The sequence below is a fragment of the Lichenostomus cassidix genome, chromosome 3 (assembly GCF_008360975.1).
Source record: "Lichenostomus cassidix isolate B80296 chromosome 3, HeHo_3.0, whole genome shotgun sequence".
Taxonomy (NCBI): Eukaryota; Metazoa; Chordata; class Aves; order Passeriformes; family Meliphagidae; genus Lichenostomus; species Lichenostomus cassidix.
In genome coordinates, this window is record NC_139483.1 from 10,474,545 (window position 1) to 10,502,477 (window position 27,933).

A 27,933-nucleotide genomic window follows, 5' to 3' on the forward strand; every position below is an offset into this window, starting at 1 on the left:
GCATGGGAGTGTCCATCGCTCAGGGCTGCCTGCGAGAGGCACCGACGGAGGCTCTGTGGCCCCAGTGTCACCTGGGCTGGGCAGAGAGAAGGGACATCCCCACCAGAGGGTCGAGAATGAACTGACAGAAAGAGGTGCTGAAACTTTGATACCCTCCGGGTGTGATCCCAAATTCATCCCCAGGCAGCTGAACAGCTTGAGGGGTGGAGAGTGTCCCTGCGTGGCACAGGACAGTGACACAGTGAGGTGTGGCTGCTGAACCGCAGCAATGTGCACCCTCCCTGCACGGTGGAAAGAAAAGGACACAATAGAGAGGTTCATCACACCCAGCTTTCCTGTCATCTCGACACAGCCATGAAGACTGGCATGCCCTGGAAGCTGGGCAACCCAAGGGAGCTGTCTGGAAAATGCTGCCCAGAGCTCAGCTAATCTCCCACGACCTAGAGACCATGTGGGCAGCACATCTCTTCCTCACAGAGAGTCCTGAGGGCAGCACTGGCCAGAGAATTTGCTGTCACTCTGCTGGAAACACTGGGCACGATGGACACTGCAGGCTAGCAGTCCCTCATCTTCAACAGCATCCTCTCCATCCCTAGCAGATGTAACTGGATGGATTAGCCCGTTTAAAAAGCCCCAAATCAGGCTTTTTTCAGAGCATTTACAAGTGCTCTTCACACTGCTGAAACAAGGGGCCTATTGTGCCCCTGCAGCCACCACCAGCTTCTGGTTGTGGAACTTGGAGTTCCCATCTCTGCTCTTCTCCAGCTTCCTCAGCAGGACAAGGAGGGCTGCAGGCATCTGCTCTGGAGAGCAGGCAATTACATGCTAGTTAAAGCAATCAGTGCACTTGAAGGCAGGCAAAGCCTTAGTTCCTATTAAAAACAAGATTGCAGACATATTCATTAACTATGCCCAGATTGTAATCTTGGTTGCTCTTGCTTCACTAAGTGGCTTAACCACAATGTTAACTGCTCTCCAAATATTTGCATATTGGATACCTTGCCTCCAGCAATGAAATGAGTTAGGAGAACTTCCATCTTCTCCTGAATTGCAGGAGAATTTGATTTTTAATAGAAAACTGTGGCCAGCTCCATGGAAAATGCAGGAGTTTCTCATTTTACAGTCAGCTCTGTCTGTGAGTGATGAGCAATCTATGTGCTGGGTAAAACATCTACCCAAGCACCCATATTAATATGAACAAACTTGGGGGAACAGCAAAGCCACAAAAGATTAATTTTAAGCTCCACAGCAGAGATGCAAGCTGAATGTGAGCCCACATTCCCCAACAGCAGCTTGATGTGCTGCTGACGACGAAGTTTGCAACCTGAACACTTAGCAATCCTACTGAAGGTGTATTTAGATTGAGCTGGCAAACAGGAAAGAAGCCTTCATCCCACTGCTCAGCAGGCATGGCCTTGGAATTAGAATTTTCATTACAAGAGTGAGATAAAACTCAATTAAATTCACCCTGCCAGTCTCTATATACACAACTGCTGTCTTTAGAAACCTGCATTGAAATCAATGTAAAATATTGCTCCTTAATATCTTTAACATCAGAACTTCAAATGCAAATTCCCAGGTTGGTCTTGAAGGACTTCAAAGGTATTTTCTTCAATACTGACAAAATAGGTTGCAAAAGCATCTTCTGGCATATGGAGAAATGGCATTCACAGATCGGGAGGCACAGAATTTAACCCCTGAACCTCAGGAGTGACACTGAGGGTGTTCACATGAACTCCCACGACTGCTGCTTCAGGATCTGCCAGACACCAGCATTTTGCAAAAAAAAAAAAAAAAAAAAAAAAAGGACCCCAACAAACCCAAACTGAACCCATTCTGATGATTCTTTATTGCCTTCACAATCTTGTATTTCCAACAGTTTCCCAAGAGCTTGTGAAGGAAACGTGGGAGCTCTTGATTAAAAACCATCTTCTGGAATGGAGTAAATGCATGCTTGAAGCCAAAGACACGTTCACTGAGTGCTTCCATGTGAACATTCCCACTCAGGACAGCGATCAGAGGAATGGTGGGAAAGCAAACAGTGCTCCTGGATGGCAGTAAGTGACATGGATGGCATGAAAGAGCTCCTGCTGCCCTTCTTGCAACTCAAACCTGGACACCCTGGGTGAGCTGGGCCTCCCCAGCCACACCTCTGAGCTGCAGACACAGAGGGACTGAAGCTCTCAGCACGCTGCCCGTCTGACACGTGCCCAGGGAGATCTTACCATCCCCTGGGCTGCCCTCACATCCCTCCACTCCAGCTTTGTGCTGGGAACCTCCTCCTCAGGCTCAGGATCCTCACGGACACCTCCCTCGGGCAGAGCCACCACGATGGGCAGAGGGCCCTGCTCCTCCCGGAACTCCACCACGTAGAGGTTCTTCTGGTTTGCCAGCTGCTGGTGAGTCTCCTGGGAGGAGGACAGGGAAAAGACAACCAGAACAATGATGCACAGGTTTGCTTTGCTTCAGCCTAAAATCTACATGGTGTATGGGGTAGGGGCTAAAAAAACCCCAAAAGTAATTTACTAATAAACAGTTTAGGCACTGTGTAAATGAAATGACTTGTTGGGCTCATCTTCCTGGGCAAAAATTCAGATAGCCAGACCTCAGATATACTAATTAGCACTACACTGTCATCCCAGAGGAACTTGTTCTGGAAAGATACATCCTGCCCATAAACATGCCTGTTGACATGTTAGTACTATGCAGGAACATTTTAATGTCTTTATATGGATTTCAATTTTGCTTTGAGGACAGAAGAGTGCCTGCTGCTGCCCTGGCAGGTGGTATTAGCTAATATAATAGTATGAATTTAACATTATTTTCAACTACATCTCTTCCTCGCCTACAAAGTGTTTTGGTAACTCTTAGGTTTTACAGAATAAATTTGTACAGGTGACAGGAAATTCTTCCCATTCAGAGCAGTCAGGAAAACATAGCAAGTGCATAACTCTCAGAGCAATAATCAATACAGCAGACCCTTCTTCTGTTCATTCTGTAGAAGACAATGCATGGAAAATAGAATGCCAGACTGATGACCCTCAGATATTGCTAAGCTGTGAGATCTGTGACTCTCATCAGGCAAAGAGGATCATAACCTCCTCACTTCCTGAGGCTGAACAGATAAAGTTGGCCAGCACAGGGTGACAGACTTGATAGCTACAGCTCTGCAGGGCTGTGCTGGGAAAGGAAGCAGCTAAATCTTGGCAGCTACCAAAACCACAAACAAACGAGATAACTGGGAATTTCCAAAGGGCTGATGCACCCTGAGGCTGATGTTCAAAGGAAGTAGGATGAAATGCTGCATGTTGGAGCTTTTCCATCAACTCCAGGCAGCTGGCTCAGACAGAGACATCTCTACTGTGAGCACTTGGAGGTGGAGGAAATGACACCTTCAGAGATCTCAGTTACAGCAGCTATAGAAGCAGCTGTGGCTTGCAGTCCTTGGGCAATGAGAACTTAGAAAACAAACAAGCAGCAGCAACCAAAGCTGACCCACAATCCCCTCTGCCCAGGATTTTCCAATGGTCACCAAAACCACAACAAATGAAAGCTCAGGAACTCAGATGTCCCCTGCAGACACCTGGCTGTAGAACAGGCAGAGTTACACACAGCTGTTCCTGACTGGACAACTCCATAAAACTGCTGAGGAATTATCCCCTTACAGATTTAGTTTGTAAGATTACTTCATTTTAAGTCTGGAATATAAACTGTTTGCCCACAAACTATTACAATATCCATCCCTTCTGCTCCCTGACCTCATGGACACTGGGAGTGCACCCACCTGTCGGGTCAAGCCTTTAAAGAGAGCTCTGGTGATGTTAATCAAGTTTTTGGATCCAGTGACCTTGGCATACATGTCCTTAATGCCAATTAGTCTGCAGATGGTCATAATGGCTCGGTGGCAATGGAGACCATACCCTGGGGGAAAAAACCCATCAATTAGCATTATGTGATTATTTGTAAGCACACAACCTACTGAGAAGAGGGCACTAAGATGTCTTCTTTGTTATTTTTGTTACCTAGCGTGTTAGAACACATTAGATGTTAAAAATGGCTCCAGGGACTGCCCAGAGGCATTCTTTCCCTTTTCCTGGCCCAGCAACTAGAATGAATTACACTTTGTCATAATTTTAGCGGCACAGAGTGAAGGAGAGACAAACTTATTTAAAAATCCACAAACCCAACAGAGGTTTGTGTGTCATCTGCATCCATCTCCACCACAGAGATGGAGATGATATCAGCTCCAATGCATAATTGTAATACATTGGCATTAATTGCAAATGGTTTCTTAGACTTGCCAGGTTTTAACAGAGTTATTTTTTGAGGAGTCTAATTTTGCTTCAGAGAGGTTTGTTTCACATGGCTTAGCTCTAGTGATCTTTAAAAACTGCAGGACAGTCTTGCTGCTGCAAGTAAAGGAGACAAAAACAAAAACCAACCAAAACATCCTGGGGGCCAAATGGCTGGGAAGCAACAGAAAAGGGCTAGAATGTTTATTCTAGTGAGGTTATCTGACTGGAGACCTTCTCAATTAAGAAACTGGGGAGAAAAGAGGAAACCAGAAACAAAATATACAGAGACACACATCTGAAAAAACCCCAAAGACACAAGGAAAGGAAAAAAAAAACCCACCCCCACTAACTGATGAGCTATCAGGAAAATAAATAAATACCAGCCAGCAATGAATAAAACTTCAGAATTCCCAGGCAGCTTTAATTACCTTTGTTTTGCTTCTTCATGCTGATTTGTGTTCTTTTAAATTTCACTGAAATGTCGTGGTAAACTGGAGGTGGGTGGAAAAAAAGGCATTACAGATAAATTATTCCTTCTAGAAAAGCTTTAGCTTTCTTTTTTTGTACTGTGAATGGCAAGTTGGTTTTACTCTCTGCTGACTTCTTTAAAGAGAAGGGTTAATCTAGGTAAATTTCTGGAATAGATTATGAATGCTGAAATATCTGTGAGTACTGTTACTATTGAAAAATAGGTAGGAGTGCCTCCAATGAGCCTCATTTCATTTTGAACTGAGCTCACATGATACAATTTAACTAATCTTTTTTAATAATCCAGCTTTTAACCTAAGATTTCTCCATAGGCATCAGCATTCTTGGATTTTCTATAGAGAACATTAACAAAAAACTACCAGGAAACATCAGACTGACTCTCCAGCCCAGGTTCTTTTTCCTTGGCTGCTGGGCTTTGTCAGCATAAATGGATTGAGTCACCAAGGAATCATCTCCTCTGACACAGAGAGGGGAAGAGCATGGGAGCTCAGTGTAGGGAAAAATGTCCCAACAGTATCTGACTCCCTTAACTCAAACTGTGCCAGAAAAGATCTAATTTTGCTATTAAGAGCCTGAAATACTATGCATTAAGTATCCAAATTTTAAGCACAGAACCATGGAATTGTTTGGGCTGGAAGGAACCTCTTAAAGGTCAGCTGGTCCAACCCTTCCACAATGAGCAGGGACACCTTCAACTAGACCAGGTTGCCAAGAATTATAATGCAATGCATCAGATCAGAAAAGTTTTATTTAACTTTTTTTTTATGCTTTGCTAGTAGTTGCAACCAGTTCTTGTTGGTATATTCAGTGCTTATATCGAAAGCATGATACTTACTTGTGTGGTTCTGATACAGGTCTATAAAGTATAAGGAGCTTATTGCTTTATTCTTTGCCTAGGGAATAAAAGCAGAAAATATTTTTTCTCCTTGAATTTTTCTGCTAAGCATTTTCAATTTACTATTATTCAGTTAACAAGATAGAAAAAAAAAGACAAACAACTTAGGAAAACAGATTTACCACATCTAAACTCTATGGAGATGAAAATGTTTAGTCTGGAGAAGAGGAGCCTCATGGGGAACCTCACTACTCCCTACAGATACCTGGAAGGAGGCTGAGGTGGGGGTCAGTCTCTTTGCCCAAATATCAAGTGATAGGATGAGAGGAAATTGCCTCAAGTCGTTCCAGTGGAGGTTTAGACGGGAAAAATTTCTCCCCTGAAATGGTTATCAAGCACTGGGACAGGCTGCCAGTGAAGTGGCTCAGTCACCATCCCTGGAGGTGTTTGAAAGATGTGCAGACAGGGCACTGAGGGCTGGTGGTGCTTGGCAGTGTTAAATCAACAGCTGGACTGGATCATCTTAAGGGACTTTTCTAACCTAAATAATTCTATGATTATCTGTATCAAGACAAAGCCTACACATGGATTTAATTCTTTGCAAAGACTACAGATTACACTGACTATTAGAAAAAAAACTCCATAAATGTAGGTATGAATTATTTGTCATGAAGCAAAAATAAAAATCAACATACTTTCCTTAAAGCATTCGTCCTGTCACCTGCCTTCCCTAATGCAAAACCTGCAAGACAGAGAAAGTAATTTTATTGCTGAGAAACAGATGATGCAGGATCTTCAGACAGAAAAGTGAAAAAAAACCCAGAGAACTTCACAGCCACGTTTAGCATTTAAATTTCCACTTCCCTGCACAGATCATACTCAGAAAGTGTTCAGAGAAAATCAGAGACAAACAATTTAGGAGCTATGAACACCTAACATCTGGATGCCAACTGCTTGTTGTCAAAGGAAAACAAGTAAGGCTCAAGTTGTTTTTGTGTGTTTGGCCAAACTTTGTTTCAAACAACTGAACAATGGTGACTGCTTCAGATAAAAATAAAAATCATCTCTTCTCTTTAAAAAGAAAGAAGGCAATGAAGGGAATACAGAAAAAAAGAAAGCCTGGGACAACCTTAGTTCAACCATCCCGGATATATGCATCACAGTGATAACATGTTCCATGAAAAAGCTTTCCAAAAAAGGAAGCAGGAAGAATTTTTCAGAGTAACAAATCTCTCTACAAGAGAACCACACTTTCCTCTCTGTATAAACTTTCCTGCACTCCAATGTGCAATCAAAATTCGGCTAGAGGAACATATGTGGCCTTGAATCTTTCCCATAAAGCAAAGTTCTGCAAAACTCTGGTTGCTCATAAATGCAGCTAATTAAAGCTCCCACAAACACCCCATCATCAGATGTTGCTTTGTACATACAATAAATGCACATACCTGCAGCTCCTTTACCATTTCCAACAACCACTAAGGCACGTATTGATTTTTTCCTGCCTTCCTTTGCCTTCATACAAAACACATTTCTCACCTGCAAAAAAAAACCAACACAAAGCTTCTTGTTAGGCAGTGGTCACAGCACCAAGCCTGACACAGTTCAAGGAACATTTGTACAATGCTCTCAGGCACATGGCGTGACACTTGGGGTGTCCTGTGCAGGGCCAGAAGTTGGAATCAATGATCCTGATAGGTCCTTTCTAACCCAGAATATTATGTATGATTTCATGATTCCATAAGCAAGTCACTGCCTTACAGTCTCCCACCTTATATGGTCTAATATATCCTGATGTGGACAAGAGCCTAATGCATGTTCTGGGGAAAAGGAGAACAACTTGACCTGAAGAATGCAGAATGTGGTAAAAGGTCATTAAAATGATGAGATAAAGGGAAGAGACTGGTTACATGTCAGCCCAAACCAGCTTTGGACTGCTGGGGTTTAGAAATATTTCAAATTGTGTCCTTTGGTGAACTTGGCTCACTTTGATGTGAAAACCACACCTCTGAAGCTGAGGCTAGCTGCCTCTGAGTGGAGACCCCTAACACTGCAGATGAATTTAGAATGTGCTGTACCCTTAAATCCAGGTAAGAGACAGGCAAGCAAGTAGCAGCTTAGCCAAGCAGTGATGTATATTCATTACATAGAACTGTAAATAATCAAACTATAAATATGTTTGTATTTTTGCACACCTTTGGTGTGCTAACTTTACTCACAGCACCCCTTTTGGAGCAGAACTATAAATAATTTAAATAGCTCGACTCTGTGGATTGGCTTCTTGCACACTGGGTGAGAGAACCCAATTTTGGGACAACAATCTGAGATCCTTTGTCCATCTGTTCTAGTCTCCTTGTTTTTGATTACATATAAAACTATATGTTTATTTAAATATAGAAATACAGTTTATATACTGTAATTAATATATATAAAATACAAAAAATAACATAAAATTTAAAAAATAGATATATAAAAAATAACATCCTGGATATTGCTTGACTGTGTTAATATCTGTGTTTCAGAACTATCAGTCAAAAGATAGTATTTATTTCATGGTATTATTTCTCCTCTTACTCTCAAGTGCAGCAGGTTCTACTTTCTTCAAGCCACAATATGATTTCCCTGTCAGTGCTCCCCCTTCTCCCTACATGTAATTCCTCAGTAAACTGCTCTGGTTGTAATATTATACATCTGAAAGTAGATTATTAGAAAATACTTAGTCATGGCTTAAACATTCTTACTAGAATTCACAAAAAACACCCAAACCAAAACCCAAACCAAAACAAACTTAGAAAAACCCAAAACAAACAACCCTCCCAAATTCCAGTGCCTTCACTAGGTACAGATTATGGTTAGGGTTAGTGCTTCTGAAAAAGTTCACCTTGCTTTCATTAAAATAAAGATGCTGTTTAATTCAAGGTGCACATGCATTCTAGAGAGCACTTTGAAGAAACATCAGCTTTGCCAATTGCTTATTCCAAGCTATCTTTCCTTCTTCAAATTCTTTGCCTACAAGAACAAGCTAAAAAACCACACCCCATAAGATGAAAGTGCCTGTGGGCTATTTACAGAAAATGCAAAATAATAATGGAAGAAAAGAGACTGAAGCAGAGTCATCTCTCCAGGAGCATCAAGAGAATACTATTTTTGCTCTGCACACACTTTCATCTCCTGTTGCCAAGCTGAGTAGGTACTTGTACAAAAATAGAGCCAACACGTCAAACATAAAGGATGTGAATCTTGTAGAAACCTACTCGTGGATTATTCTTCTCCTTTTCCAGAATGTGGCAACAAAGACACATGCAAGGAGCTTCTCCAGAAGCCTTCCTCAAACTGCACTGGTTGGTTGTTTCTGAGCAGCTCTGCAGGAAAAAGTGTTCAGCTGCCCCATCACAGTCAGGGCTGTTGCATTTACGTCTTCTGGAGTGTGCTCAGCAATGCTTCCCTTCCACCCTGGGATGCAGAGCAGGATGCTCAAGTTTGTCCTCAAACTGCACTGGAATTAATTAATTAATGCAAAATGAACAGTGTGCCACTTTGAAAACAGCACAGCCTCTGAGAAGTGGCTGAAACCAAGACACAGCTACCCCTTTTTATCAGATTGTCACTCAAGCTACACTGAAAGTCAATTTTTAAATTTTGAAAGCAGATGCAACATGTGCTCAACCTAAATCATAGTGTACCTGAAATTAACTGTCTCCCATTTTATCCATCATCCAGTGGTGACACTGTAAACTCAGTTTTCTTTCTAGAACTGAGGGAAGAGCAGCACCTCAAAACCAAAGTGAAACCACTTGAAACATTTATTAAGGGGAGAAACAGCAATGTGGAAGTAAGTTACTCTCAAAGACAGGCTGCTAACTATTATTATGATTTCAACTGCTGCACTTGGCTAGAAAAAGGGCAAAAATCTAACCTTTTCCTGGAGGTTTTGTTCTTGTAAAAGCAGAATGACTGACTGGCCAACTTGATTGCTCTTGGAAAGCCCTCCTTTCTCGAAATCATACTCTAGTCATGATTTCTAGGAACCTGCCACCTCTAGGGCACACTCCTGACACTGCTATCCTTTTGCTGCTATTTTGCAGAGAAGAGTGATCCCCTCTAGATATAAGAACCTCTGGTCCCAATACTTCCCTAAGGTAGAAGGGGAGATAAGATACAATGAGAGCAGGGTGGAGGAAGAAAAGCATTTCTGTGCAAATGAGCCTGGAGAGGCTCAGGGACACAGCTAAAAGGTTTGGGAAACCAGCTACCCAAAAGAACTGAGTAATAAACTTGTTAACAAAAACCAAACCTGTGTTAGCTACATCATGTCCCTATCAGCCTCCTCTGTACAAAGGGCAGAGCAGATTTGTGCCACAATGGCAGAATATCTCCAGCTGCAACATTCACCTTGAAATGGTCCTTAACCTTGTGCCTTTAAAGGAGGAGATGCTCTTTCCATCCATGTGCCCTTACAGAAAGGTGGGAATGCAATCCCACACTGAGCCTGCAAGTCAACACAAACAGGAATGAACAGCATTCACACAAACAGCACTAATAACCTCCTCCTGTTCCTCTCTCAGTGTGGCTTCCTACTACAGCTCCCACCTGAGTACAGATCCTTTGGATTAACCCCACAATAATCCATCCTCAAAGCCACAGTCTATCTAAATGGCTTCATTTCCTTTTCAAAGGATGAGCCATAATTATGCCCAATTAAAAGTCAATCAAAGGCTTCTGAGTGTCCAAATGTCAGTTATTTCTTCCATACAGGTTGACAGGTAAGACATGGAAATCATTAACTATTTATTCAACTGAGCCAGTTGTAGGTAGCATTCCTAAACTCTACTTCTAGGGCAGGCCAGAATCTTTGAGAGATCAGAGTATCAGAAATAGTGCACAGCTCTGACCTCTCTTTTTTTTTCCTGTAACAGGTGGCTTCAGGTGCTATCTTAGAAACTGTCAGAAATGTCCATTGTCAGTCTAAAGACACTGTCAGTATCATCCAGGGAACAGACGACTTCTCTGTAGTTCTAAAAGCAAAATCTAGAGCCTACAAATACCCTTAAAATACTTTTGAGGCAATATCTCTTTAGAAGTAAATTACTACTCAGAGAGTATCCTTTATACCATATAATTTTTCAGTCAAGGATGTCAAACAGTGGATCTCAGACACTGTAATTTCATGCAGCATTTCTTTTTCCCAACCCTTTTTTTATTGCACCCTTTGCAAAAACAATAGCTAGAAAACAATTTCCAATGACTTACAGGAAGAGTTTTAGGCTGTGTATTACAGAATATTCCTTTTGTCACCAAAAAGCAAGTCTAACAAGGTGAGCCAACAAGAAGAGGCCTGATGCAGGCTGGGAGGAGTTCCCTTAATTAAAGTGAGAGGCAACGAGGCAAACAAGATGTCCAGGAAGGAGTAAAAACCATTATGCAGCCACTGCCACCCTGAGCTTTCTGTCCCCTGCAGCCACCATCCTTTCATATTGTGTGTCTGCAGTTCTTCAGAGTCCCCTAACTCCTGGCAATGGCACAGACCACATTTCCAAGCTGGAGGACATAAATGACAGAGGTGCTTCCCAGTGTCACACCTGCCTCACGACACAGGAGGAAGGATGAACACTCTGACTGTTAGTTTGGCAACTGTTTTCCTCACAGGTGTGAGAGCTCCAAGTTATGAGCTAGAGAACTTCTGAGTTAGAAACCTCATTAATTAAGTGATGAACTAGTGAATTCCTGTGCTAGATTAGTCAATACAAAAAGTATTCAGCACTTGTTTGTTTTCCTACCTAGCAAGCTCATAAAATGAACTTTAATTTACAGGTCATGTTGCTCTGCAAATTTGAGTGATCCAAATGGACTGTGACAAACACACCTAATGCTACTTCACATTCTATAGTTGAACACTCAAACACAAATCCCTGAGGTTTTTTGTTTGTTTTTTTTGTTTAAAATCAATAGTGCCATACTTTCAGCATCTGGCTTAAAAAGAGAATTATTCTGACACTGGAAGAGCTGCACTGACACAGAATTCTGCAAGTTGCCTTCATCTGAAACAGGCAATGAAAACAAAAAGCATGAACAAACCAGTAAGTGATCACCAAGCAGTTTTCACAACTGGTAATTGTGAAATTTCAGTGTTGGACAAAAGCCCTTTGAGATCTGTCTTTTGCAAATGGCATTATTTATAACTTTATCTTCTCCCTTAGAAAGCTCCCCTTAATGAGAGACTCAAAGGGTCACTAACCTCATGTTCTGTGCCTTCCAGCCTTACTGAGCACTAGGTTTCACTTTCTAATTTTAATTGCACTACAAAGCAATTACTCTCATAGCACAGGATGTCATGTAGATGACTTTTTTTTTGCTATGTTACCATGTCCATTTTGGAGAAACATAAAAGAAAAATTCATCTGAGGATGGGTGATATGTGAAATGAAGCCTTCCCATGAAAATAATAATGGCACACATCAGCTACATCTCTAAATCTTAATTACCACTATGATTACATTATGTTAGACACCAGTTAAGCATTACCACCAGTTCTATTTAAGGAGATTGTTCTTATGTGTAATATATGAGCAGAACAGGAATTGTGCCTTCAGGCTGGCAGGGAAAGTAAGAAACAGGTAACACAAGTCACCTACACTTAGTAATGCAATAGCCCTTAGGAAATCCAGGAATAAAACCAATCTGCAGCCCCTACTGCTGCTCTTTAACACACTCTCGAGCTAGGGTTTGCTTCTAGTTGACATGAAAATCTGAGCTTGTCTGTACTCTATTTTACAGTCAGGAGAAATCAAATTACAGCTTTTCTGTTTCTACATTAAAAGAAAACTCTTTAATATGCAATTTCTCTCTTTTTTTAGCAAGAGAGCACAGCCTTTTCAGTAGCATAATCACAACAGAAAGGGCCTATTGTATCTTTTTTCATAAGGCAGTCCTTTAAAATTGCCTCTCAGTTTCTTGCTGTGAAGTACAACTTCCCTGCAAACATTATTTTAATCTACCATACAGTTGTGAAGGTAAAGATAATGGAAAACACACACAGAGAAATAGCAGCATGTCTCTCACCTATTCAAGACAAGAATGCTAAAATGATCTATTTATTTCAAAACTTATTATAGGACTCAATTATCTTGAGCTCATTGATGACTTTGAATATAGAATTTTTTGCTGCTGCTGCTGCTTTTCTGCAAAAGCATTCCACTTTCTTCAGTTCAGACCTGTGGCAATCTCAGACAACAGCAGAGCCCCAGCCTGCTTCTAAAAGCTTTTTTATTACTCAAATGTAGTAAAACATTGAGACAGATTTCCATAGCACATGGAAACACTGCAGAGCAACTCAGCTTTGCAGTTTGTAAATAATTCTGGCAGCACAGGACTTCAAACTCCCCTACTGTAGCATCCAAAGTGACAGTCAGTTGTGACATGGCACAGCAGCAGAACAACAGTCACTGTTCTGCAATGTGCCCCTTCAGGTAACAGAAGGCACTGCCAGCTGCAGGGCTTGCTAACAAAATAATTAATTTTATCAACAGTTCCCATGCATTTCAGTTATTGCAAACTGCCTTGGAACACTGACTCAGCTAAAGGCCAAGTGCTCCAAATGGTCTTTGCTGTATCAGTCAAAGCCCACAGTGCCCAGTCCACTCAAAAAACCAACTGGGGTAAGAAAATGGGTTAATAGGTCACAGATTTTGTCTCCCCATCCCTCCTGACAGATTATCTAACTTGTTTTTAAAAAGCTCCAGTAACAGACATTCCATATACTCCCAATCCATTCCAGTATTCAGATTTCCATTTGTATCTCATTTTTTATCTCTAAATTTACCTTACTTTTTATTTATATCCATTGCTTTTTATCCTTTTCACAGCAGACATCTAAAACAGTTTATATCTTTCTCCTCTACAGGATTAAAAAAAATAAATAGAAACCAACTCATGGCTTTTAATTACCCAGACTGAAATTACAATACAGCATCATTGTTTTCCATGTCTCAGGAGATACTAAAACCCACTGCCACAAGCAAAGATTTTGATTAATCTAGAAAATACTGAACCAACTGGATGGAGTCCCAACTGAGGGTCATCTCAGCAAAATGCAGAAAGATAATCAAGGACACAGAAATCCATTTGCACATTTATCAGGACAGGAGAGAAGCCTCAGACGCCTTTCTGGAGTAGAGCTGTCAGGTAGCTCAGCTTCTGACTTGCCTGATTATTCTTTTTACTTCCAGACAAGAAGCTGTTGTGAATCAGGCTATTTTGTTAAGAAAATGTGTCTCATAACCCTTCTCCCTCGATTAAATAGACAAAGTAACTCATTTTGTCATAGGTTATGCTCGTATGCATCATGCAGCTGAAACAGCAAACCAAACTCATTCCTATTGCTGTTAGGGACTTAGCAAAGACTTGTTAAATAATTGCAAGGTCAATATAAAGTAGTGACAATTCTTTAAAGTCCCTGAAAAGATTTGCAGTGCTTACCTCGATGACTCTTGTCTCAAAATCTTCGTAAGTTTCTGTTGGGAGAAAAACAGGGTGTTACATATCCTTGTGTTACTTCTCTATCAGCACATCCCTCTGTAGGTGGGACAACTTCAGAAGGACACAACTTCTATGGAACTGCAATTTATAAAGCAATCTCAGCAATAAGTAGAAAAGGTAACATAAGAATAATTTGAACAAGCAGTATAAACTGCCTTCTTCCTTAAATAGTGATCAAAATTTCCAAATAAACCTCAAATTTCAAACATGCAGAGTAAAATCTGTAAATCATTAAATCACCAGATGGGTCACTTCCATTATGACCAAAGCATCATCCAGTGTTGTTCAGAATATTGTACAATCAACAGGGATTCAAAGAAATTTGGGTTTTGGCCTAGATGACCTGTAAAAGATCCCTTCCAACTAAACCTATCCTTTGATTCTATGATTCTAGAATCAAATACTTCTTGATACACACATCTGTGAAATTCCAGACAGGGAGGGGGAACATGAAACAAAACAATACATAACCACTTCAAATAACCATGCATCATTTAGCCCTTACAACCTCTTGCTTTTCCAACTTATCCCAGGAACAAGAGTATTTCAGTATAACATATAACATTTGGTGTAGTTACAGTGAAATTCTGAAGAAAATCTAAAAACTGTAATGGTGTAGAGCTGAGGCCTCAGTCCTTCACCAAACATTGCTTTATCATTTACACATAATATAACATAACGTGATTATAAACATGATCATCTTGGCACAGTTTAGAGATCTAGAATCTACACAAAGCAGATTTCTAGCTCACAAAAGAGGATATGAATACCAACAGGCACTCTCTGTTCCATCTCTGAAGCCTCTTCAATTGCAAAGGAACACTGTAAACTTGGGAGAAAAGTGATTTTATTTCTCAGTGAAAAATACTGTTCTTTCTCTACTCCTAGCTAGCACAATAAGTGACACCAGGGAATTCAGCCATGCCTTAGTCTTGGGCCAAAAGGATTCATTGGGTTTGGCAGTTTCAGGTCTGTTCTTCCTATCACCTTGACAGTGCTTTGCATACAGCCAATGTCCCAATTCCCTGGAAAAGTCATTAATTCTCTGATGCTGAAAGAAATATAGGGCCTGAAACCCCCCAGCATTTTGAACAGATTAAAAGGAAATCAGTGCATGTGAATCAGAAAGTGCCTTTTCTCAAACACATTTATAATACAAGCTGACAGCTTCATTTTCCTGTTTTGATAGCAGTGCCCTTTCCTCTTTTTGGCAGAACTCGACCTGACTAGAACAGCCTCCACACAGCCAACTGCAATGCAAGTAATCTACATCAATAGTACCAGCCAAAAGCAAAACCAAGGAAAACACCAGAAGGTGAAGTTCATAAATGCATAAACATTGTTTACAACAGCTGTCACTTGTTTTAGTGGGATAAACTCAACACAAGTCTTGTGTTCCCAGTACAGAACTAGAACCATAGCATTTTCTTGACTTGCTCCATGTTCCACCACTGACTTATGGGGAATTTGGAACAAATAATCTCTCAAATCTTCTATTTTCACACTGACAGATTCAGTGGCAGTTGGCCAAGTCCATGGTGCCATCACTGCCTCCCATGGAATATTTGCTCTTAAGGTAATAAAATGAAATGCACAACAGTGCAAGAAAATGCCACCTGTTTTTCTTAGCTCCTCCTACTCTAAAAGTGTACAGAAAGATGTCACTAAGCAGAGTTTCACAATAAAAACTCAGCCCCATGGGAGTTGACAAGTCTTTTTCATATTTAAGTAGTTGAAAAAGATTAGGCTTCTAAATGTTAAAGCTACTATAGAATTTCCAGTAGTCTGAATAATAGCATTGTAAAAAAAGTCACCTCTCTGCTCTACACAGAGGACCTCTGGTTTCACTATATTGAACTACTTAGGAAATAACTAACTAACTAACTTTTATAGTTATTATATTTACTATAATAGTTATTTATTGCAGCTTCTTCTAAAAGCTACAAACTACATAATTTTTAACCCTATTTCATTATTTGAAATAGAATTTTAAAAAGATTGATTTACTCCACAGGATCCTTTAAGAAACTATTAAAAAAACATTACTATATTTCATACTTAAGACAATTGATTCTGGACACAGAAAAACATTTCTATCCTTCAAGACTCCTGTAACAGTCTGACATAACACAGTACTCTGCAATACCACATAAAATCATCCAGTCTATAACAGAACAGCCTAACAGCTGTTAGTAAGAAATCAAGCAGAGTTTTAACAAATTTCACTGGTGTTAGCAGTACCTGCTTTTTGATTTAACTTGCTTGTGTGTGGGTGTGCAACAGAGATGTACCAAACCAATTTTTAGTCACAGAAAAAGTCTGGATCTCACTTTATCCAAGCCTCCTGCTCTCAGAAAAGCAAAGCAAGAGACAGAAGACAATTGATTTTCTTACCTCCATTAGGACCAGGGTCAGGAGGATCCAGGAGGATACCTCCCCAACACCTTCCACTCCATCCTCCCTCTCTCTTAATTTTTATTTTCCTTCTCTTCTCCCACGTATCTCTCTGCTGAATAATTTCAGATTGAATTCTCTCTCGTTCTTCTTTTTTTCGTTGGGCAACTTCCTGGACTCTCCCAGTTTGTATCACAGGAGCATTGAGACCAGGCCAGAGGAAACCAGAACGTCCTTAAAAATAACAGACAAAAATCATGCTTTGTTCCAAATTAGGATTGCAACTCTGTACTCAGGAAAAATGCAATGAAATGAAAAATTCTCATGTATTTCAAATGCATTTTATGATACGGAATTTATATCTAAAAAAGCAAAAACAACATTAAATAATCATAGAAGATTTTTTTGTTTAAAGACAGAAATATCTTAAGCAGTTCTGACATCACAGAAAGGAGAAGAAATGTGTCCATTAATTAAATCAAGAAACAATATACACAAAAATGTCAAGACATGTCTTCAGCTTTTTATTTGTGAATCTACCTTCACCAATCTCCTGGCCTCTATTGAGATTCTTCCTTAGCCTTTTCTTTCTTTTCTTTCCTCTTCCTTTCTTTACTCCCACGCCAGTCTCTGCCAAAGCTCCTTTCCACAGCTCATCAGCTGTCACTGAAATAAAAAAAAAAACTTCCATAAGTAGTGTACAAGTACAGCTTACACTGGAAACTGAAGCTGAACAAAAAATAACCCCAAACTTGAAACCTGCTTGGTCTCTGCTTTGCTGGAATTTAAACTGTAGGATTACTGCCTTGCTAAGAAAGTAATATGTATTTGGTGCAAAGATGTGCCTCTACTCCTGATTGCTGCACTCAGGCACACAGCCAAGTGCATTATTTTTTACAAGCTTTTTCAAAATCAATTTAAAGACAAATATTCCCAACAAGTAACCAGTAGGTATTAATTTCCAGGTCGTGAAAAGAAAATCATTCATTAGTAACTCAGAGCAGCAAGCAGTACCTTGAAGCACTTGTCCAAGGACATTGATCTATGACAGCAAACTTGAATTACCCCTAAAAATATCAAAGGGCTAGCTTGCTTTAAAAGCCACAAAACACAAAAAGTGAACCCAAAAATAAACCTGCTGCTGTTCTCATGTTCTGAATATACAACATTCCCCTTATGACCTGTATAAATGCAAAGGAACGTAAGGAGGAAGGGATGCAAAACACTTTGAACAGCATCATGGCAGAGCTCAGGCTTTGTCATGCCTCCTCAGCCAGGGCTGTGGCCAGGACCATGCACTGCCTTGGTGCTTCACCCAGCACAGGAGAGCAAGACCTAGGAAACACCTATTTAGTAGTTAACTGCAAACTACCATTCACCCAGCTGATGGAAATACAGGACACCATGGCAGCTCAGACAAAAAAAAACAAACCTACATCAAAAAGAAGCTGATGATGTGAAAAGACACCACAGATGACATTTCACAGAATCCCGGGATGGGTCAGGCAGGAAGAGACCGCAGTGGGTCATCTGGTCCAAGCTCGCTGCCCAAGCAGGGTCATGCAGAGCACTGGCACAGGGTGGTGTCCAAATGGTTCTTGAATATCCCCAGCTGGGGAGACTCCACAGCCTCTCTGGGCAATCTGTGCCAGAGCTCGGGCACTGCACAGTAGGGAACCTCTGCCTCATGTTCAGCTGGAGCTTCCTGTGCCTCAGTTTGCCTGTTGCCTCTTGTCCCATTGCCCAGCCCCACGGAGTAGAGCCTGCTCCATCCTCTGAGCCTCCCTGCAGTTTGTTTAAGGAGCAAAGTGGCTCTTCCAAGGGTTTGACACATACCTATTCCCTCAAATATCTTTTTCCAAGTGGGAAGTGTAACTGATTCGTTTTTGAGAATCCTGATCCAAGCAATCAAAGCTCAGCACATTGGAAAGCAAGCACAAGGAAGGACACACAACTCTGCAAGCCAGGGAGGTACAAAATAGTATTACCTGAAGAAAGCAAGAGCAGAGTGGCCTCCGAAGTCATTACCTACCCAAAACCATGGTGTATGAACAGCTCAACAAGGCAAAACATGTAATAGGGATTTTGGCTGTATTGCAGACAAGTGGAAATCTGTGTATTACAGACAAGTAGAAATGCCCATGGATAACAGCAAAGTTTATTACACATCTTATATGCTGCGAGGAAAGAACTGAATTTGCTCCTGGGTAGGTTGTAGTCCCGGCAAAAAAGAAGTTTTTGTCTGAAATTACATTCAAGTGAAGACCAATGTCCAGACATTTAAGAGTGAAAAAAAAAAGGAAGAAAATAAAAAAAAGAAAAATCCCACTAAGAGCAGCTGTATCAAATGGCTGGAAAGAAGTGTCTGAACTGTCAGCAACTAAAAAACCTTCCAGCTGATTACAACACACTGATGCATGTAGCTGTGAGCTAGATGTGGGGGGGAAAAAGAGCCAACAAAAAACCCCACCAAAACCAACAAACATATATATAAAAAAGCATTACCTCCTTACCACAATTTTTTTTCAGGGGAAAAGTAAAGTAAGTAGGTAATGCATGATTCAGTAAATTGATATTCTTAAGTGAATTCTGTGGCTGCTCCATTAGGTGGAAGGCTGATCATCAATCCTGTTAAGCTTCTTAGCTTATTCAGCAAACACTGTGTAACTAGCAATTCTTTTTTTTTTTAAATTATAATCCTGCTAGCCTGGAAACATGGAAGCACAATAAAGGTACTTACATTTTCCTCTGCAGGGCTATTTTTAAGCTGGAACAATCCCTAATCTGCAGTTTGGGTGACCTCACAAGGGGTCACAACAGTTACAAAGGAGGCTGCAGAGGGGCAGCAACAAGGAGTTAAGAGAAAATAGCAGCCCTGGAGCTGATAATACACTCAAAAAAAATCCTGCACTTTGAGCTGCACTCCAAATATATGTACAATCAGATCACTTTAATTCCAACAGAGGAGAGTAGCAAAGGTCACAGAGTAAGGACATTGTCTTGTACCAAAGAAGACCATTGAATGCCAACAGATCCATGAAGAAGAGGTCAGGCTGAGTCAAGCTTTGGCCTCGAGCACCGTACAAATTCTGACAAAATTAGAACCAGATGAAAACATCACATTTAGTCCCAAAGTGCAGTTCATCTAATCAGTCTATAATAATACCATCATGTGTTTGGAAAGCAGCTGCATTTAATGAAATACATCAGAAGCCTGCAGGCTGCTTCTTCATAAGATAGAGGTATCACGCTGATTTTAAGACGAAGTGACAAGAATGGAATATGAAAGGGATAGGCTGTCATCAGGAAGGTTACAATGGTGGGGACATTGCTTATGACAGACAGACAACACAGCAATGGAGGAAATAAAAATCTGTGTGTAAGAAAGGTCAATCTGACTTGGCAGCAAAGCACCAAGGAGATTAGTGAGCACATACACAGGCAGGAGAAATGTCTCGGAGTGGAGGAAGTAACTCCACATGGAAAGGAGGATCACTGTACTGCTTCTCCCTCTTGTAGAGATGTTCTGAAATGAAGACAGGACAGCAGATATGCAGCCTCTTCATGATTTATGGCCTTATTTTGCCTTTGTAAAACAGGGTGTTGCATGCATTCCTCAAGAGCTAAAATTGAACCAATCATAAAAGCCACTACACATTTCCAGTCAGTTACCAAAAAGCACATAGCTACTGAGTGGGGGGAAGAAGTGTCATCTACAAGATTTTATTTTATAGACTAGAAAAAGATCCACTACTGAACTGAGCTGAAAGCAGGCTTCAGGCAAGCTGATCCCTGACAACCACCAACAGTAAGTCTGTGTGACATCACTCCATTTCGCTCCATCTACACAAAAGACATTTGTATTATTCTGAAAAGGATTTGGGATTGTGTCTTTTTATATCATCCCTAAATATCAGGAATGACACAGGTATTTATCAGATGAATATTAGACCACACCTCAGTAAACCACAAGTATTAAAAGACTTGCTGTGAACCCCTTCAGAAACCAATCTCCTAGATATTTATAAATGGAGATTAAAATCAGATTTGTCTCCTGCAAGATGAGTTCACAGTTTGCCTAGAATACAAAGAGCAGTAAGTTGGAAAACTGAAGTGAAAAAAGGGAGAAGAAAGAATCAATTTTGTAAAACATCTAAGTAGACTCACTGCTTTCAAATAGAAGTAATTGCTTCCCAAGGCTTTTGGTGACAAACAGCCTGTGGCAGCACAGCAGCAGAGATACAAAGACATTAATATTGACATAATAAAAAGACTAATGAACTTGTTTTAATAAACATGCTACTTCCAATGCACTGTTGTCCACTAATATAATTACATTTGTGCAGCTGTATTACCTTAAGGAACTTACTAAGGCCTTATGATGTCTTACATTCTCTCTCCACCATGCTACAAAATGTGCCTAATAACAGTAACAACATCCTTAACTACAAAGCATTTAGGTTAAAGGTGCTAGGAAAAAACATACACAGAGCAGCTGTCTTAAGAGCAAAGCCTACAACTCATTGCAGTGACTGAACACGACTCAAATCATTTAGATGTCACTTCCAATTGCATGTATTAACATTCAGCTTCAAGCTCAATTCTTATGAGTGGCTGAAGGCATTCTCACAATTACATTAAAAACCTACTTCCAAATCAACAGCAGTGAACAATCCAAAACAAAGATGGAGTTTGACTTTATACAACCTCATCATCTTCAACTGAACTCACATACTGTTCAAAAACTGTCAACTCAGTTCACACCATCTGTTATCCCTGAACAGTTATGTTTCTAATATATTTTCCTCTTAGTTTTAAAAGTGGAAGTCTTGAATTCCAAGACCTACTCAGACTTTTTAAAGTTACTTATGGAAAATGTTTAACTCCTCTAGGTTGAATCCTCTCCTCCATGATTCAAAAGGGAATATTCTGCCTGATAATAATGCAAAGATGATAATGCAAAGAGATTTATTTATGAGAGAAAAATGGAACAATGGTATACTAATACCATTATAACATGCAAGATTCTACAGCAGTCTCATCAAAATCAACGTGTTCATCCCAAATGAGAACTGCTCTTGCCAGTTCACCTCTGAAATGCAACTGTCTGCCATAATGTGACACCAGTTTCTTGACTCCCTGTCTAATCCTGGTCCATAAGCAGAAGAACATGGATCTATAAGATCTGTAAGAAATGAGATACAGTACTGGATTACTCTCAAGTTTCTTAAGTCACTGCACTCAAAACATTGTTTTCTTCAAAGAAAGAGACCCTTTCTCCAAAGAGACCCCACAACATTCTAAATGGAAGTGTATGATGCATATCTGATACTGAGCTCGGCTGAAAGACAATGAGGAGACAAAAATCTCCACCTGCCCACTGAGGCTAAAAAAAAAGGCTGCTTTAGCAAAATAAATGTTCCTGTTTGCAATTCTGCCTGCACCCTCTGAGGGTATTATCTGTGAGCTCTACAGGGCCTTTATACAAACCTGGGAAGTCCTGAGGACTGCAAAGCATTCAGTCTAGGCAGCCACTACTGAGTCACACAGCATTCATTTGGGTAACAGGTGGCATCCAACTGCAGAACTGCAAGAATCTGGACACTGAAAAAGTCTCACTAAGACAAGGACTACCACCATGAAAACGAACATGAGGCCATGTAAGAGATTAGTACCACGGGACAGAGAAAATGGTTGTAGATAAAAGTTCACAGACTAAAAATTAAGAGCTGCACAGATCTGAAATGTTTCCACTGAAAACTTAAGCTGAGTTCTACTTCTCACTGCTGGATGGATTTCCACAAGAGTGAAACAGGAAAAAACCCCTCATCTACTACCAAACTTTCTGTCTGCTGTTTGGTTTTGCTAATACAAGTCTGAAGCTCTTGGGGCTACCTACTTATTCACAGCAATTTAGTAATATTGTAAAAAAAAATGCAAAAGCTCTAATTATGTGGATAACATGAAAATTTTGTTCAGGTGTGTCTGAAAATTTGTTGGCAGAAAAACACATCTATAGTCTAATTATTCTTCCCACAAGTTAGCATGGGAAAGTTTTGGGTATTTTTCTCAAAATCCGGAAACAAATCTGATGCATCACAATAGTAAAATGAAACTTCAGACCTGGAAAATATTCCAAAAGATGCATTCACACTGCTACACTGACACAGGGAATAACTCCACTTAACAGCAAACCTTGAGCACACTTCTACAGTGCACTTAGATTAGAATTTCACATTTTCTAAAACTGGCAATTTGTCACAGTGTCAGCAGAAGTCGCAGACATGGGATTGTCAGGTTGATTGTCAGCCACAATTCAAACCCTGAATAAATCCAGCTACAATCACAGCATCTGAGAAATTGTGTTTTGTTTTCTTTATAACATTTTATTAAAAATCAAGGACCTCAATGTAGCTAATATATATTATTGTAAATGCTACTATCTTTTGATAGTTGCTTTATTAAAGCCTTCATTTTTTATTTTTAATAAATGTCATGCCTCAGTGTCACCAGATGGATACGGAGAAGAGAGATTTCAGTGAGGTCTGCAAACTAAACACCTTTGGATTGGTTCAAAACAAAATGAAAATCAGAGGCTAGATGCCTTTGAAAAGTAATAGTGCAGAGTAACAAATCAAAACCCAACAGAATGCCCCTCCAAATACAATTAACTACAAGGCATTTTATATTCACTTCCCTTTTTTTCTGATTAAAAGCAATTAACCAATTATACTTCAATGCATAGACAACTCTCTTGTAAAAGGAAAAAAACCAATTGTACAGTTGTAACTCTTTACATCCTTAATGCTCAAACATCAAAACTCTTCTTATGATACCACTGATAAGAGGCAATTATTCTGTAATTATTTATCCGGAGTGTTCATACGTCAAGAAAAATTCTTTGTAAATTGAAGAAGTCTTTTTACTGCTGATCCTCGAGTTAGACATGTCTGTCAAAATGAACAATTTAACCCAAAGAAAACTCACATAAGACTCCAAAAACATTATATAAAATGCAATTCAGGAGCAGCCTTAAGGAACAGTGCAAGGTGTCCCTGGCCACAGCAGTGGCTTTGAATCTGGATGCTCTTTAAGGTCCCTTCCTACCTAAACCATTCTATGATTCCATGCCTGGCTCCCAAGGGCAGCTAATGGAATTAATACTGTGAGTAGGAAAATATAATGTCTACATAGTCCCAGTATCAAATAAAAGCTCTTTATTCTCACATACAGTTGGATACATAATGGGTGTTGAGAAAAGTATGCTGGTTTGGGTGCCTGGGGTCTAGAAAACTCCTATGGCTGGGAGACAGCCAAACCAGTGAATGGAAACTAAACTGTTTCCCATGGTGAGGAGGGTGGAAACAGGAAAGAATAAGTATGGAGCAAGAAGATAATTTTACATTATTTCATTACAAAGTCACTGAAATATGTCATAGGGCAGGAATAAATCCCTGTTTATATTTCTGTGTCAGAGTTGCAGGAGACAGCTATCTGGGTAAGGATCAGAGATTGCCTAGGATAATTGGGATTCCTCCTGTTTAAATGAATTCCTTCTATTTAAACCAGTTAAACTATTAAAAAGAATAGTTACATTGAAAGTATAGATGACCCTATCCACAAGTGCACAGTAGTATTATTCAAGGTATAATGGAAGATAATTAGCATCCTCTAATGAGATCGAAAAATACAGTCACCTTTCTCAGTCACAAAGCCCTGTCATTTGGTTGACATTTCACTTGACAACTACTTCACATAAAATGGTCATATCTGCATTTTAAATGTTACCACTTCTGAAGCAACTGCACTGCTAAGGACGTGAGTGATTTATACCGTTTGTATCTACTTCATTTGAATTCTGAAGATTTTATTTTTTATTTCTGTAAGAGAAACTGTTCTTCAGATAACTGTCATTTGAAATATAAACCCCTCAGTCTTCTCAATCTCATGGCTACTGTCTCTACTGAATACATAAAGGAGGTACACTTTAATTTTTCCAGATTGTTACACCTTGTTAAATAAGCCAATAATTTTAGGTAATTTGCCTAAATATATAAAATTTTACTAAGTCAAACAACATAGATGCCATCCCAGGTAATATTTTTAATTCAGTCACTTAACCACACACGTGGAAAAGTTCCTGGTAAAACAGAGCTCAGCTATTGCTTGTGAATATGAACAGAAGCCTAATTAAGGAAACAATCTAACCTACAAATTGTAAATGCTACTATCATTTACAAATTGTAATCAGCTTGCAATCACTTGTGGTGCTACATGTTAAATTTCAGATAAACAAAAATAACAACAGTGCTTGGCTTCTTAAATATTCTTATCCTAGCTGCTGCTTGTCTAAACGAGTTTCTCCTGCAGATGGCATCCTTAGAAAGCCTTCTCCACGCAGAGCCTGCAGTTCACACTGCAGCCTTTTCCAAGCCTTTGGAGATCTCTCTACCTTCAAGTATTTGGAATTAGTCAATGGTCAAAACTTACTCGGTAAGATGAGCAGCAAGCCCAGTCTGAAAGTATAACCCCCTTTCTTTAGCAGACATAAAGAAAACACAATATTCTGTCACCCACATGCTGAGAATAGGAAGAGACCACCAGTTCTGAAAGTCTGATTTTGCAGAGCTCTTAAATTCTATGGATTATAAACAATCAAACTTTGACTCTCAAATTGTTGCAGTTATCTCTGCCAGAGATTATGTTCTTACCATTCCTTCTCTTCCCCTGTGGGATAAGATAAGGAACCACAAGGCAGGTGAAAAGGCCCCTCAGTTACCTCAGTTCACAGTCTCGAGTGTGAACTTAAACAGCCATCATCCCTCAGTTACGTTAAGCATGGGTGTAACTCCTTTCAGGACTGGAGGAAAATAACTGCAGCTGACCAGACAATCTGCAGGATGTTCCCAACAGTTTTTGTGTAACACATTCTTGCACTTCAGTAATTTCATTTCTGAGACAGTGCAGCTTGAACAGCATATCTGGCCTGTGGCTCTAAAATACTTTAGAAAATAAACACACAATTTATGTTCTCAAGAAAGGCCTAGGAAACAGAGGAGAAGATACTTCCCCCTCCATCCATAACGACACATACTAGATGGATTCACTGTGACATAAAGCAAACCCGTTTGCTATTAAAAGATAACAACCTGATTTTGTGCATGCATTTCTCTCAACACCTGCAGTTGCAACTGTACTCTAAGGAGACACAAAAAAAATAGTATACACAGATTTTCATGACTGTATTGCTCCAAAGCAGTATTTTCTTTTCATCTTCTGTTTATTGCAGTTAATAATTTTTATTCAACTCACGACTTACATCTATTGAAGAAACTGCTTTTCCTGCACTGCTCGACTGTCCCAGTCCAGGGGGCAGAGAGGGAGCACCGTGTCTGGAAAGCCCATGCCAGGCTGGAGTATGAACTGCAGCTCCCCTTCACTGGCACAGAAGCAAAGCCTGAGAACAAAGACAGAAAGGTGTTTATATATAGCACATTTCCTTGCCTAAAACAGTACTTTCTGCAAATATATGCACCGGAAGAAAAACCAGCGATTTTCAAAGGGAATCAGAACCTTTTGTCTTGAAGTGCAGAGCAGAATGTGGGAGGGAGAATATTGCAATAGAAAATGTCACAAAGAGAAGAAGGCTAGAAGGCTTCTAGCATACTGCTGATAGAGTGATTTTAATAAATTATTTAGGAGCAGTTGCAGCCTTTTATTTTTCCTGGTTTACCTGCAAGAAATGGTTGGGGTTTTCTAAGGATACACTTGTGACTAGACTGTGAAAATATTTCCCTCCACCAAGGAAACACCACTGGCCTGTTTTCAAGCCCCTCTTAACACTTGTGACTAGACTGTGAAAATATTTCCCTCCACCAAGGAAACACCACTGGCCTGTTTTCAAGCCCCTCTTAATGTTCAGGCTTTAATCACAGTTTGGCATCACTTCATTATAGATTGCCCTGAGGATGAAAAGAGACCTGAAATTCATTAACTACTTAGATTTTATTTGGTTTTTTTTAGGACTGGGGGCAAGAAAGTTTTTAGAGGACTGTAGAAGATAAAAACGTTTTCCCTTCCTACTACGTATACTTTAACCTCTACTGCGAAAAAAATAATACATTTGAATTTTGAAAAGCTACTGAAGAGGACTCAAAGCCAGAAAGAAATGGCTACAGAAAAACCAGAGAAACTTGGATTACTATTGATTAAAATGTCCAGGATGACATTTTAGAAGAGAAAGAAAGGTAGAAAGGTAGAAAGAATGGGAAAAAAAAAATTTGAAGGACAAAGCAAACCACCTCACTCCATCATCTTAAGGCAGATGTTACTGCCCAGGTTACTCTGATGGGGTGATGGGTAACTGATCCAGGTTTCCAAAGGCACAGCAGCATGCCCAGAACCCTGTAAGGATGAGTAAGATCTGCCTACCTAAACTCCATCAATGATCTGAAGCACATGTTTATTTTATCCAGTATTTATCACGTCCTGTACTGGAGAGGAATAACACTTGCAAGAGCAACTAGGTTGACACTATTTGGCAAAATGCAAGCTTTAAAAACCACTGACATTCGTTTAGAAATCCCCTTGGCATTACTGAGATACAAAACCCAATTGTCATGCAGCTCTTGTAGGAGCCAGTGATGGAACTGCCATGGCAATGTGTGCAGCGGTGGAATGTCCTGATCCATGCACCAGACGATCAGATCAGATCACTTGGCCGTGTGCTGGGCTTGAGTTCATCACTGCCCATTTAATGTGTTCAATTAACACTCCTGCAAAGTGTCACAGCAGCAGCCCAGCTCAACACACCCCAAAGCACTTCTCCTACAGTGGAATTACCGCGATGGAGGGAAAATCACTGCAAGGGCTTATAAAACTCAAATTCACGTACGCACAGGCTCCCCACTCTGCCAAGGACCAGCAGCCTGGGGATCAGGGGAATGCTCCTTATCGCCCTGATCCCGCAGCAAGGCTAGGTTAAACCCTGAGCAGGGGAGGCACCAGGGGCTGCTCTCACCGGGTCACCCCTCAGCTCCAGGGGAAGGCAGCAGGGACACTGCAAACCCCCGGTGTCCCGTGCTGCCGTGCAGGCACACACGGCCGTGGGATGTGCACATGGACGGACGACCGGGCGCGCACTCGCAGCGCTCTCCCCTCGCCCTGCGGGGACACCCCCGCCTCCCGCGCCGCCTGCCCTCCCCGCGGAGGCTCCCCGGCACCCCGCACTGCCCCGTCACCTCGCCAGGCCGCTCGGAGCGCACCGCGGGCACACGCCCGGCCGGCAGCCACCACCGCCGCCGCCATGACGGGCCCGTCCCCTCACGGCCGCCGTACTGCGCTGCCCTGCGCGCTGCCTGAGCAGAAACCACTGGAAATAAACCAAGG

At 40.7% G+C, this 27,933-nt stretch overlaps 1 protein-coding gene across 1 annotated transcript; it reads right to left on the reverse strand.

Annotated features, from left to right (window-relative positions):
• Positions 1-1,826: 1,826 nt before the first annotated feature.
• Positions 1,827-27,933, reverse strand: MRPS5 (mitochondrial ribosomal protein S5). The gene is made up of 11 exons (XM_085054399.1): positions 27,786-27,933; positions 25,865-26,002; positions 17,086-17,211; positions 16,546-16,779; positions 14,092-14,126; positions 7,065-7,155; positions 6,315-6,361; positions 5,620-5,677; positions 4,724-4,786; positions 3,785-3,921; positions 1,827-2,408 (listed from the first exon to the last, which is right to left on the reverse strand). Exons 1-11 carry the CDS (start codon positions 27,850-27,852, stop codon positions 2,184-2,186), a joined length of 1,221 nt encoding a protein of 406 aa, XP_084910525.1. The 5' UTR covers positions 27,853-27,933; the 3' UTR covers positions 1,827-2,183.